This window comes from Piliocolobus tephrosceles, chromosome 4 (assembly GCF_002776525.5).
Source record: "Piliocolobus tephrosceles isolate RC106 chromosome 4, ASM277652v3, whole genome shotgun sequence".
NCBI classification, from domain to species: domain Eukaryota; kingdom Metazoa; phylum Chordata; class Mammalia; order Primates; family Cercopithecidae; genus Piliocolobus; species Piliocolobus tephrosceles.
Window position 1 is genome coordinate 157,402,369 of NC_045437.1, and position 14,050 is coordinate 157,416,418.

The following is a 14,050-nucleotide window of genomic DNA, read 5'->3' on the forward strand; positions in this document are numbered from 1 at the left end:
AAATAGATTATCCTGGATTATTTGGATGGGGCAAATGTAATCATATGGGTTCTTTAATGTGAGAGAGGAAGGCAGAAGAAGAGAGAAGAGGTCACAGTGATTTGATACGAGAAGAACTATGCCCACTATTGCTTGCTTTGAAGACAGAGTAAGAGAGCATGAGCTAGAAAATATGGGTGGCCTCTAAAAGATGGAAAGAACAAGGAAACATATTCTCCCTCAGAGCCTCCAGAAAGGAACGTAACCTGCTAAAATTTTGATTTTAGTCCAGTGAGACCTAATTCAGACTACTAAACTACATAAGTGTAAGATAATAAATTTGTATTGTTTATGCCACTAAGTTTGTGGTTTGTTATAGCAGTCATAGAAGATTAATACATGAACTCTTACTACATATGAAGCATCTTATATGCATTAGCTCAACCTTGACAACATCTTTCTAAGATACGTACAGTGATAATCAATGCCTATTTTACAAATGAAATAAACAGAGGCTCACTCTTAGGTCTACTTTGTATAGCAGTAGCATTACCCTAATTAAAAAGAGAGTTATTAGTAACTTTAGTCAGAGGTGTTTCAAAGGACGAATGTGACTACAATTAGAGTGAAGAGGAAGTGAAGAAATGGAGACAGTATCAACAACTCTTTTGAGAAGACTGGCTATAAAGGGGAAGAAGGAGACAGGTAGTAATTGGAATGGAATGAAATCCCAGGGTATAAGAGATACTTGAGTGTGTTAAAATGGCAATGATGAAAACCTGCTTGAGAAGCCAGTATAGTGCCTCTAGCACATAGTAGATGTGCATTATTGGTTAGATAAAGGAATTACTTAATTAGTTAAAAGGGAGGAGAAGTAGCTGAACAGTCAAGTAATTTGCTTAACAAAGTCAGAGACTCGAATCTAAGGCAGTTTAATCCCCAAATCCATGCCCATTAGAAAATGATACCTACCTCTAACAGAATGATAATGGTTGAAAGGAACAATTTATCATTCTTTCTTACTTGTTTGCTTCTCATCTCAACCATTCCTAAGCACGACACTAGAATTTTTTACTCATTCAACCTGTATTTGAGTGATAATGCGTTTTCAATTCAGCAACTGTTCAGAAATTACTCAAGAGAATGGAACATAACCCTAAGTCTTTAATGGGACCATTCTATTTAATTGACAAACAGTATACACAAAAAATCAAATGTTGATAGTGGAGGAAGGTGTGTTTGTGTGTAGGGGTAGGGAGAAAATGGAAGCTCATTACTTTCTGCCCAATTTTGCTATAAGCCCAAAACTGCTCTAAAAAAACAAAGTCTAAAGTCTATTGAAAAAAATTTAATATGCTCCCCTAAACTTCAAGTAGTAGTAAACAACCATCAACTTACAAACCTGAAAATAAACAGAAATTCAAATATCACATAAATACCTACTTTGTTCTAGTAATGACTCCTTCCAAAGTTTTAAATTCTGTCTTTTTGCTTTTCTGAGTACACACCATAGATCTTTGTACAGCTGTAAGTTCTCCATTGACATCACGAAATTGCAGACGAATCTGGGCTCTCACATCTGTTTCTTGAGCAACCTTTGAAGGAAAACAGAGAAAAAACTTATGTTACTTTAATAAGCATCAGTGTTGGTTCTGAGAGAACAGGCATAAGCAATCTTACCCAGAATGAGGGAACAAAAAGAAAAACATCCAAAAGGAGTGACATTTTTACATGCTATCCAAAATATAGAATACTGTTTAATTAATTTATAAAAATGATATATTATCTACCTCCCTTATTCAGCATCATTAGGAGATAAGGTATGCAGATCTTTCAAATAAATGCATTTTATCTCTGTAAGCACCAAAAATGTTTTTTATCACTAAAAATCACAAATAAAGGTAGAATGATTTGGTTTGGCTTTGTCTCCACCCAAATCTCATCTTGAATTTCCATATGTTGCAGGAAGGATCTCGTGGAAGGTAACTGAATCACGGGGACAGGTCTTTCCCATGCTGTTCTTGTGACAGTGAGTCTCACAAGACCTGATGGTTTTGTAAGAAGGAGTTTCCCTGCACAAGCTCTCTTTGCCTGCTGCTGTCCATGTAAGATGTGACTTCCACCTTCTTGCCTTCCACCATGATTGTGTGGCTTCCCAAGCCACATGAAACTGTAAGTCCATTAAACCTCTTTATTTTGTAAATTGTCCAGTCTCAGGCATATCTTTATTAGCAATGTGAAAACGGACTCATACAGTAAATTGGTACCAGGAGTGGAGCGCTGCTGAAAAGTTACCCAAAAATGTGGAAGCAACCTTGGAACTGGGTAACAGGCAGAGGATGGAACAGTTTGGAGGGCTCAGAAGACAGGAAAATGTGGGAAAGTTTGGAACTCCCTAGAGACTTGTTGAATGGCTTTGACCAAAATGCTGATGAGGATATGGCCATTGAAATCCAGGCTGAGGTGGTCTCAGATGGAGATGAGCAACTTGTTGGGAACTGGAGCAAAGGTGACTTTTGTTATGCTTTAGCAAAGAAACTGACAGCATTTTGCCCCTGCCCTAGAAATGTGTGGAACTTTTCTTGAGAGATGATTTAGGGTATCTGGTGAAAGAAATCTCTAAGCAGTAAAGCATTCAAGAGGTGACTTGGGTGCTGTTAAAGGGATTCAGTATCAAAAGGGAAACAGCATAAAAGTTTGGAAAGTTGCAGCCTGACAATGCGATTAAAAAAAAAATCCCATTTTCTGAGCAGAAATTCAAGCCACCGGCAGAAATTTGCATAAGTAATGAGGAAACAAATGTTATTACCAACACAATAAGGAAAATGTCTCCAGGGGCATGTCAGAGACCTTTGCGACAGCGCCCCCCTTCACAGGCCCAGAAGTTTAGGAGGAAAAAATAGTTTTGTAGGTCAGGCCCAGTGTCCCTCTGCTGTGTGCAGTCTAGGGACTTGGTACCCTGTGTCCCAGCCGTGACCAAAAGAAGCCAAAGTACAGCTTGGGCTGTTGCTTCAAAGGGTGGAAGCCCCAAGCCTTGGCAGCTTCCATGTGGTGTTGAGCCTGCAGGTGTACAGAAGTCAAGAATTGAGGTTTGGGAACCTCCACCTAGATTTCAGAGGATGTATGGAAACACCTGGATGCCCAGGCAGAAATTTGCAGCAGGGGTGGGGCCTTCATGGAAAACCTCTGCTAGGGCAGCATGGAAGGGAAATGTGGGGTTGGAGCCCCCACAGAGTTCCTATGGAGGGGATTGCCTACTGGAGCTATGAGAAGACAGCCACTGTCCTCCAGACTGGTAGATCCCCCAGAATAATAGATCCACTGACAGCTTGCACTGTACACCTGGAAAAGCCGCAGACACTCAACACCAGCCCGTGAAAACAGCCAGGAAGGAGGCTATACTCTGCAAAGCCACAGGAGCGGAGCTGCCCAAGGCCGTGGGAGCCCACCTCTTGCATCAGAGTGACCTGGATGTGAGACATGGAGTCAAAGGGGATCATTTTGGAGCTTTAAGATATGCCTGCCTTACTGAATTTCAGACTTGCATGGGGCCTGTAGCCCCTTTGTTTTGGCCAATTTCTCCCATTTGGAATGGCTGTATTTACCCAATGCCTGTACCCCCCATTGTATCTAAGAAGTAACTAACTTGCTTTTGAGTTTACAGACTCATAGGCAGAAGGGATGTGCTTTATCTTGGATAAGACTCTGGACTGTGGACTTCTGAGTTAACGCTGAAATAAGACTTTGGGTGACTGTTGGGAAGGCATGATTGGTTTTGAAATGCGAGGACATGAGTTTGGGAGGAGCCAGGGATGGAATGATATGGTTTGGCTGTGTCCCCACTCAAATTTCATCTTGAATTCCCATGTGTTGTGGGAGAAACCAGGTGGGAGATAATTGAATCACGGGGGCAGATCCTTCCCTATGCTGTTCTCGTGATAGTAAGTCTCATGAGATCTGACGGTTATTATAAGGGGGAATTTTCCTGCACAAGCTCTCTTCTCGTTTGCCACCATGTAAGACATGTCTTTCACCTTCCACCATGATTGTGAGGCCTCCCCAGCCACATGGAACTGTAAGTCCATTAAACCTCTTTCTTTTGTAAATTGCCCAGTCTTGGGTATGTCTTTACCAGCAGTGTGAAAATGGACTAATACATAGAACTACAGTATACATGGCTTTCCTGCCCCCCAAACCACATGAGAGTAAGTTGCTGATCTGACGTCCCAACACTAGTATTTCCTACAAAACAAGGACATTTTCAACCACAAAAATCAGGAAACTGATACTGATATATTACTACCACATGGTCCACAAATCCCATTCAAGTTTTGTCAGTTATTCCAATATGTGATAAGTTACCTTTAACTCAGCTGTGGCATATAAAATAATGGTTCTCCAAAGACATCCACATTCTAATCCCTTGAATTTGTGAAGGTTACATTATACAGCAAAAGAGACTGACATTACAGATGGAACTGGGGTGTCAATCACTTGACTTTAAAATAGAAAGATTATCCTGGATTATTTGAATGAGGCAAAGTATCCACAAAAAATTAGATGCTGACAGTAGAGGAGGCTGTGTGTGTATGTGCAGCGAATATACAGAAACTGTACTTTCTGCTCAATTTTGCTATAAACCCAAAGCTGATCTACAAAACAAAGTTTAAAGTCTGTTGAAAAAAATTTAATATGCTCCCTTAAACTGAAAGTAGTAGAAAATGATCATCATCTTATAAGACCCAAAAGACCAACAATGAACAGACATCGATTTTTTCTGATGTTTTCTGTCTTATATTAATATGGTCACTTCAGCATTCCTTTCATTAGTTGGCACAGTATATTTTTTCCATCCTTTTGTCTTTAACTCATCTGTACTATTATATATAAAAACACTGTTATTCCTTTTACTCTATTTAGGGTTTTTTGGTTATTGCCCTCCATCTTTCTCACGTTATGTTTTTATTTTTATGTTTTTATTTATATCTATGAAGATAGTTGTAAGATTTATAATAAGAGTTTAAGGTTCTTATCTACTAATTCTATCATCCCTTCATCTCTAGGGTAGTTTTGTGGATGCCTTCCTCACACAGTCCTACCTAATGGCTTTTGGACTGAATTAATCAGGAATGAATAACTATTCCTCCGTTAGTTATGCTGAGAGTTTTTGTCATGAATGAGTATTACATTGAAATGCTTTTTCTGTATCTATTGATGCTCATATAATTTTTCTTCTTTATTATGTTAATGTGGCAAATTACACTGATTGGCTTTTTCTTTTTCTACTGCCTAATTCATTTGTCCCAGTATGTGCTTTACAGCAAAAGGATCCAGTTCAGAATTACACTTTGTATTTGGTGGTTATGTCTCTTTACTTTATTTCAGCCTGAAACAGTTGCTCACATTTTCCTTGACTTTCATGACTGATAATTTTGAAAAGTACAGACCATTATTTTGTAGAACACCTCCCAAAATTTGTGTAATATTTCCTCATGACTAGAATCAGGTTATGTATCTTTGGCAGGAATATTATACAAGTGATGATGAGTTCCTTTTTCTGCATCTCATCAGATAGGACATCATTTCCATTTATCTCATTGCTGAGGGTATTAACTTCAATCCATTTTTTTTTTTTTTTTTTTTTTTTTGAGACAGGGTCTCACTTTGTCACTCAGGCTGGACTGCAGTCACCTCACTGCATCCACGAACTCCGAGTCCTAAGCGATCCTTCTGCCTCAGTCCCCCAAGTAGCTGGGACTATAGGTGCATGCCACCACATCTCGTCAATTTTTGTAGTTTTTATAGAGATGTGGTTTCACCATATTGCCTAGACTAACTTCAATCTCTTGATAAAGGTGTATCTCTTAGCTTCTCCACCAAAAAATTTTTCTTACTTTACAATTACTTAATAATTTGAGGGAGAGATGCAGAGACCATATAACTATCCCATACTTCACCAAACTTTCTTCCATTAGTTTTAGCAGTAACTGTTTCTTACCTGAATAAATTATTACGATAGCTATCAAATACAGGCATACCCCATCTTCTTGTGCTCTTCAGAGGTGTGTGGCAACTCTGCATCTAACAAGTCTATTGGTGCCATTTTTCCAACAGCATGTGCTCACTTTGTGTCTCTGTGTCACATTTTGGTAATTCTCACAACATTTCAAACTTTTTCATTATTATTGTATCTGTTACAGTGATTTGTGATCAGTGATCTTTGATGTTACTACTGTAATTGTTTTAGTGTGCCACAAACCATCCACATATAAGAGGTGAATTAATCCATAAATGTGTGTATTCTGACTGCTTTACTGACCTGCCATCCCCCTGTCTCTCTCCCTCTCCTTGGAACCTGATTGGCTGAGACACAATAATACAGAAATTAGGCCAATTAGTAACCCTACAATAGCCCCTAAGTGTTTAAGTGAAAGAAGAGTCAAAAGTCTCTTGTTTTAAACCAAAAGCTAGAAATGATTAAGCTTAGTTGAGAAAAGCATATCAACATCCAAAACAGGTTGAAAATTAGGCCTCTTTTATCAGTTAGCTGAGTTGTGAGGGCAAAGGAAAAGTTCTTGAATAAAATTAAAAGTGCTACTTTAGTGAACACCCAAATGATAAGAAAGTGAAACAGCCTTACTGCTGATATGGAGAAAGTTTTAATGGTTGGGATAGATTAAACCAGCCACAACATTCTCTCAGGCCAAAGCCTAATCCAGAGCAAGACCCTAACTCTCTGCAATTCTATGAAGGCTGAGAGAAGTAAAGAAGCTGTAAAGAAAAGTTGGAAGCTAGTAATGGTTGGTTCAAAAGAAGCTGTCTCCATAACATAAAAGTGCAAGGTGAAGCAGCAAGTGCTGATGCAGAAGCTGCAGCAAGTTATCCAGAAGACCTAGCTAAGATAATTGATGAAGGTAGCTACACTAAACAACAGATTTTCAATGTAGACAAAACAGCCATCCATTAAAACTTAACCTAAAATATCTAAGGTATGCCTATAGTAATTTTCTAGTTCCATTATTCCTTTTATATTAGTTAAAGTTCTAGTATAAGGGGCTTTGCTCTTTCTCCACTATTTTCCCCCCATTTTCTTATATCAGTATGAACTCATAGATCCCTTACTTGGGCTCCAATTCCCTACCAGGCTGTCACAGCTTGTTTTTGTGGATGCCTTCCTCACTCAGCCACACCTAATGGATTTTGGACTGAATTATTCAGGAATTAATATTCCTCCATTAGTTATGCTGAGAGTTTTTATCATGAATGAGTATTAAATTGAAATGTTTTTTCTGTATCTATTGGTGCTCATATATTTCTTTTTTATTCTGTTAATGTGGCAAATTATACTGATTGTCTTTTTCTGCACTCTCTCTAGCATGATCTAGCTGCATCTCACACATTTTTACATGCTATACTTTTGATTCATTTAAAGTATTTTTTCTAATTTCCCTTGTGATTCGTTTTTGATCCATGTAATATTTAAAAGTGTGCTGCTTAATTTTCTAATATTTGGGGATTTTCTGGTTTTCCTGCTACTGATTTCTAGTTTAATTCTGGTGTAGTCACAGAATACATTATCTATGACTTTACCAACAGATACAGAAAAAGCATTTCAATTTAATACTCATTCATGATAAAAAACTCAGCATAACTAATGGAGGAATATTAATTCCTGAATACTTCAGTCCAATTTACTGACACTTGTTTTATGGTCCAGAATGTTGGACTATCTTGGAGAATGTTCCACATGCACTTGAAAATAATGTGTATTCTGCTGTTGTTCAATGGAATGTCCTATAAATGTCAATCAGGTTGATTTGGTTAACAGTGTTGTTAAAATTTTCCATATACTTACTGACATTTCATCTGCTTCTTCTGTTTCTCTATTGAGAGGGGTATTGAGATCTCCAGCTAAACTTGCAGATTTGTGTATTTCTTCATTATGTTTCATAGGTTTCTGCCTCATATATCTGGAAGTTTAACACTTAGAACTTTTGTGTCCTTGCAGTAAATTGACCTCTTATCATCATAAAATGTCTCATTTTCCCTAGTTCTGATGTATTCTGTCTGGTATTAATATGGTCACTTCAGCTCTCTTTTCATTAGTTGGCACAGTATATTTTTTCCATCCTTTTGCTTTTAACCTATTTGTACCATTATACACAAAAGCAGTTATTCCATTTACATTATTTGGGTTTTTAAAATTATTTTCTATTTTTCTCATTAGGTTTATGTTTTTCCTTTATATCTATGAGCATATTTATAAGATTTATAATACGGTTTTAGGGTTCTTATCTACTAATTCTATTATTTCTTTCATTTTGGACCTGTTCATATGATTTATTTCTCTATGGTTATGGGTCCTATTTCCCCGCTTCTCTGCTTGTTAACTTCTGATTGTGAATTTTGCATTATTGGGTGAAAGATTTTGTTTTATTCCTTTAATGAGCACTGAACTTTGTTCTGGCATGCAGCTAAGTTTTTTGAGCAACAAACAGTTGGATTCTTTTGAACTTTTGTTTTTAAGGTCTGTAAAGGGGGGCCTAGAGCAGCTTTTACTCTAGGACTAATTTACAATCACTTTTCTTCAGTCTCAAAAACTTCCTTTAACAATTACTATAGTGCAAGCCTGTCTGTAACAAATTACCTCCACCATTTTTTTAAAATCTGAAAATTTTCTCCATTTTACCTTCAATTTTCAAAGAATATTTTTGCTGGATATAGTTTAACTTTTATTCCCCAACACCTTAAAGGTGCTGTTCCACTGTTTTCAGGTTTAGATTGCTTTTCCTAAGAAGTAATCATACTCATTATTCTTTCCCTCTGCATAATGTAATACTTTTTCCTCCACCTGTTTTTAAGATTTTATCTTTAGTTTTGAGCAATTTGAATGTAATGTACAACATAGGTATGTTTATGCTGCTTGTGATGCATTCAGCTTCTTGGGTCTTTTTTTAAACAGTTTTTATTACTCTGTTTAGATGTCTTCCCACACATTATGTCCACCTTTTCCTTTAAGTCCTTGAGCTTATCAATCATAGCTTTAAAAAAACCTAGTCGAGTGTGGTGGCTCACGCCTGTAATCCCAGCACTTTGTGAGGCCAAGGCAGGTGGATTACAAGACCAGGCTAGCTAACACGGTGAAACCCCATCTCTACTAAAAATACAAAAAAAAAAAAAAATTAGCCACACATGGTGGTGGGCGCCTGTAGTCCCAGCTACGCGGGAGGCTCAGGAAGAAGAATTGCTTGAACCCGGGAGACAGAGGCTGCAGTGAGCTGAGATCGTGCCACTGCACTCCAGCCTGAGAAACAGAGTGAGACTCCATCTTAAAAAAAAAAAAAAAAAATCCTTGTCTGCTAATTCCAAAATCTGTCATCTCTGGATCTGTTTCTACTCACTTTTCCCTTCTCAGGTGTAGACCACATTTTCTTTTGCATATTCCCACTAATTTTTAAAATTATATTCTGCACATTATAGATGCCACATTGAGAGCTTGGATTCAGCAGACTTCCTTTAAAAAGTCTTGAGTTTTGTTCTAGCAGCCCGTTGATTTACTGGCAACTCAGCTTGACTCTATCAAATCTTCGTTTCAGTATTTGTTAGGTGGGCCTTTCTGAGGTCTCAAGTGAACACTGGAGAGTTCCACGAGGTCACTCCATTCTGGCATATCAGGACTCAAATGTCCTGCAGCACTGTGTGACCTTTAGAATACACCACTCACAGCCCCACTTCCCACCTTGATAGTTGTTCTCTGCTAGCCCTCATTACATCTCATCCTATATATGGACAGCTTAGTATTTGGCCAAAGACTCAAAAGATCCTTATGCAGACTTCTGGTACACCATCTCTGCACAGCAACCCTACTTCAGTACTCTGCTCTACAATTTCCAGTCACTTTAGAAAATCCAAAATCCTATCTTTGTTTCATCTGCCTAGTGATGCCCAATTCTGCCCAGCTCTCTACTGGATTCCAATTCCATGTGCCAAAGTTTACAAAATGTTCCTAGGTAGAAAGATGGAATGAATGAAGAATCATCTTTTATGTTTTTCCTTTCTCAAATAATATAGCCCTGCATTATCTGTTGTCCAATGCCTGCAAATAGTTGTTTCACATACTTTTCCAGTGTTATAGCTATTCATCTTGAGAGTATAAGTGTGACACTCATTATTTTGTTGCAACCCAAATCAGAAGTACTGGATTCTGCTTTGAAAAAAAAAAAAAAAAAAAATCAGGAAATATTCTTTGTTGACTTTTTAATGACTACTTGGCATGAATTTAACTTTGATATTAATTCAATTAATCACTCAACAAATATTTATAGGCACTTTGCAGGTTTCATGTGTTGTTTTGGTTCAAAATGATAGACTTTTTTCCTCTGGAGCATGGAAGATAGGTTAAATGTAGAGAAGGTATGCTAAACACCATCATAAGTGAAGTACAGGATAATCTGGGGGTACAAAGCAGGGGCATCTAACCTATCTAGGAGAGCTGAGAGAAGGTATTCTAAAGGAAGTGAATGTTTAAATGAAACCTGACAGATGAGTAGGAGTTAACCAGATGAAAAGATCTGAGTCACTACGTGACTACAGAAATTTCAGAATGTTTGGCACAGAAAGTAGGGAAAAGAGGAGTACCATCACAAAACGTTTCAGAAATTAACAGCCTTCTAAACATGGTAAGGCTTCTGGACTTAAGATGATGGCACTAAATGCTTTGAACCAGGGGAACTGCATGAAGTAGATATGCATTTTAGAAGAATTATTTTGTCTTTAGGGTGAACAGAGTGAACTGAGTCAAGACATGAAGCAGCGAGTAATCGAGGAGAGATAGGAAGGCAGCCTGGACAAGGGTTTTAGCATTGATGATGGAGGTAAAGTGGCTACTCAGAAACAGCCTCTTAGGATACAGACATTTCAATGAGGACGTGGCCAAAGGTCAGTATAAAGTTTTGAAAGCCCAGAGACTGGACTCTGTCATTTCATCATAAGGAGAGTGTTCTGCTAAGGTTTAATCCACAGCAGTTAAACCAAGGAACTATGTATTTATACAGCAAAAAATTAATCTGTTTACACTGTTCCTGACTAGAAAGCCAAATACACATATATTTGTTCTCCATGGTATCTACCTTTCGAGGACCTAGCTACCTGGCAAACATCAAATTAGTAAACAGAATTCAAGCAAGGGCTATTTTGTAGCATTTCTATCACCATATTGTTGTTGATACTCTTATTGAAGAAGAGTCACTTCAAAAAGTGTAATTTAGATTGAATTATTAAAACAAAGAAATGTGTATTATACTTCAGAACAATTTCTATCAAAAATAAAATAAAATAAAAAATAAGAAAAACCCTTCTTTCTCCAAACAATCTAGCTGTAAAACCATTAGGTGGAGCAGAAGAAGGTGTGTGCTCATGCCAGCTGAAGGTTAAGGCACCTAAAACTCAGCCTAGAGTGGAATAGATGAGCTTGAGTAGGCTGAGAAGGGTACCCTCATGGGGAAGGAGCTTAGCACAGAGTTTCAAGAGTCCAATGGTATCAGAGTTCCAGCAGGATGAAAGAGGAATCCACGAATAGGGAGGATGCAGCTCAGAAGCAGTGTCCACGCCAGGGAATAGCATGTGGATTCAGAGTCTGATAATGATGAGAAGGGGGCCCACATGAGGGGCAAGTCGGCTAGGGGGAAGTCAGATCATAGAGTAGAAAGGGCATTCTTGCAAGAAGCCGCCTGGTATAAAGTATCAGACTGGGAAGAGTGACCCTCTCAGTGACACAGATCTGGGGAGATTCAGGTCACAGAGTACAGTTCACATCCTTGTAAGAGGTCACCTGGTATCAGAGAAGGCTGGGGAATGAGGATGTGATCCAGCACCAGAAGTCAAAGTCTATACAGAACAGGAAAGCATCCTGTGAGGGAGTCAGAATGAAGAGTCAGAGCCTATACAGGGTAAGGAAGACTGGCATACAGGGATGGAGTCAGCCCATATTGGGTGCTAGAGCCCTGACGCAATGATGAGATATTGATTACATACAGGAGGATTAAGTCAATATATTAAGATTATAGTTGTATTAGTACATTCTTGCACTGCTATAGAAAAAACCTGAAACTGGGTAACTTATAAAGAAAAGAGGTAGCTGGGTGCGGTGGCTCACGCCTGTAATCCCAGCACTTTGGGAGGCCAAGGCGGGCGGATCATGAGGTCAGGAGATCAAGACCATCCTGGCTAACACGGTGAAACCCAGTCTCTACTAAAAATATAAAAAATTAGCTGGGCATGGTGGCGGGTGCCTGTAATCCCAGCTACTTGGGAGCTGAGGCAGGAGAATGGCGTAAACCCAGGAGGTGGAGCTTGCAGTGAGCCGAGAGCGCGCCACTGCACTCCAGCCTGGGCGACAGAGCAAGACTTCATTTTAGGGAAAAAAAAAAAGAAAAGAGGTTTAATTGGCTCACGGTTCCACATGCTGTACAGGAAGCAAGACTCGGGAGGCCTCAGGAAACTTACAATCATGGCAGAAGGCAAAGGGGAAGCTGGCACATCTTAAATGGCTGGAGCAGGAAAAAAAGAGTAAAGGGGGAATTGTGACAGATTTTTAAACAACCAGATCTCATGAGAACTTACTACCATGAGAACAGCAAGGGGGAAATCCACCCCCATGATCCAATCATCCCAACCACGTCCCTCCTCCAACATTGGGGATTACAATTTGAGATGAGATTTGGAAGGACAGAAATCCAAACCATATCATTCCACCCCTGGCTCCTCCCAAATCTCATGTCCTTCTCACACTGCAAAACACAATCATCCCTTCTCAACAGTCCCCCCAAGTCTTAACTCATTTCAGCATTAACTCAAAAGTCCACAGCCCAAAGTCTCATCTGAGACAAGGCAAGTCCCTTTGGTCTATGAATCTGTAAAATCAAAACAAGTTATTACATCCAAGATACAATGGGGGCATTGGGTAAATATACATGTTCTAAAAGGGAGAAATCAGCCAAAGCAAAGGGCTACAGGACCCATGCAAGTCCAAAACCCAGCTGGGCAGTCATTAAATTTTTATTATTATTATTATTTTTTTGAGACAGAGTCTCACTCTGTCGCCCAGGCTGGAGTGCAGTAGCGTGATCTTGGCTCACTGCAAGCTCCGCCTCCCGGGTTCATGCTATTCTCCTGCCTCAGCCTCGCAAGTAGCTGGGACTACAGGCACCTGCCACCACGCCGAGCTAATTTTTTTGTATTTTTAGTAGAGATGGGGTTTCACTGTGCTAGCCAGGATAGTCTCGATCTCCTGACATCGTGATCTGCCTGCCTCAGCCTCCCAAAGTACTGGAATTACTGGCATGAACCACTGCGCCCAGCCAAATCTTTTTTTTTTTTTTTTTCTTGAGATGAAGTCTCACTCTGTCACCAGGCTGGAGTGCAGTGGCACAGTCTCAGCTCACTGTAACCTCTGGGTTCAAGTGATTCCCCTGTCTCAGCCTCCCGAGTAGCTGGGACTACAGGTGTGTGCTAGCACGCCCAGCTAATTTTTTGTATTTTAGTAGAGGCGGGGCTTCACCATGTTGGCCAGGATGGTCTTGATCTCCTGACCTCTTGATCCGAAATCTTAAAGCTCCAAAATAATATCCTCTGACTCTATGTCTCATATCCAGGCCACAGTGACACAAGAGGTGGGATCTCAAGGCCTTGGGCAGCTCCGCCCCTGTGGCTCTGCAGGGCTCAGCTCCCATAGCTGCTCTCAATGGCTGGTGTTGAGTGTGTGTAGCTTTTCCAGGCACACAGTGCAAGCTGTTGGTGGTTCTACCACTCTGGGGTCTGGAGGATAGTGGCCCTCTTCTCACAGCTCCACTGGGCAGTGCCCCATTGGGAACACCGTGTGGGGGATCAACCCCACATTTCCCCTCTGCACTGCCCTAGTAGAGCTTCTCCATGAGGGCTCTGTCCCTGCAGCAGACTTCTGCCTGGACATCCAGGCATTTCCATACATCCTCTGAAATCTAGGTGGAGGCTCCCCAGCCTCATCTCTTGTCCTCTGTGCAACCACGGGCTTAAAATCATGTGGAAGCTGCCA

General features: G+C 39.8%; 1 protein-coding gene across 2 annotated transcripts in view; it reads right to left on the reverse strand.

Moving 5' to 3' along the window:
• Positions 1-14,050, reverse strand: part of RAD50 (RAD50 double strand break repair protein) — an 85,332-nt gene that overhangs the window by 63,055 nt on the left and 8,227 nt on the right. For both annotated transcript variants that reach the window (XR_002727441.1, XM_023196343.1), the window contains exon 3: positions 1,423-1,574. Coding sequence is in view for 1 of the 2 variants with exons in the window: in XM_023196343.1 (XP_023052111.1) it covers positions 1,423-1,574 (152 nt within the window). In the remaining variant the exon portion in view is untranslated. The remainder of the gene's footprint in view (positions 1-1,422; positions 1,575-14,050) is intronic.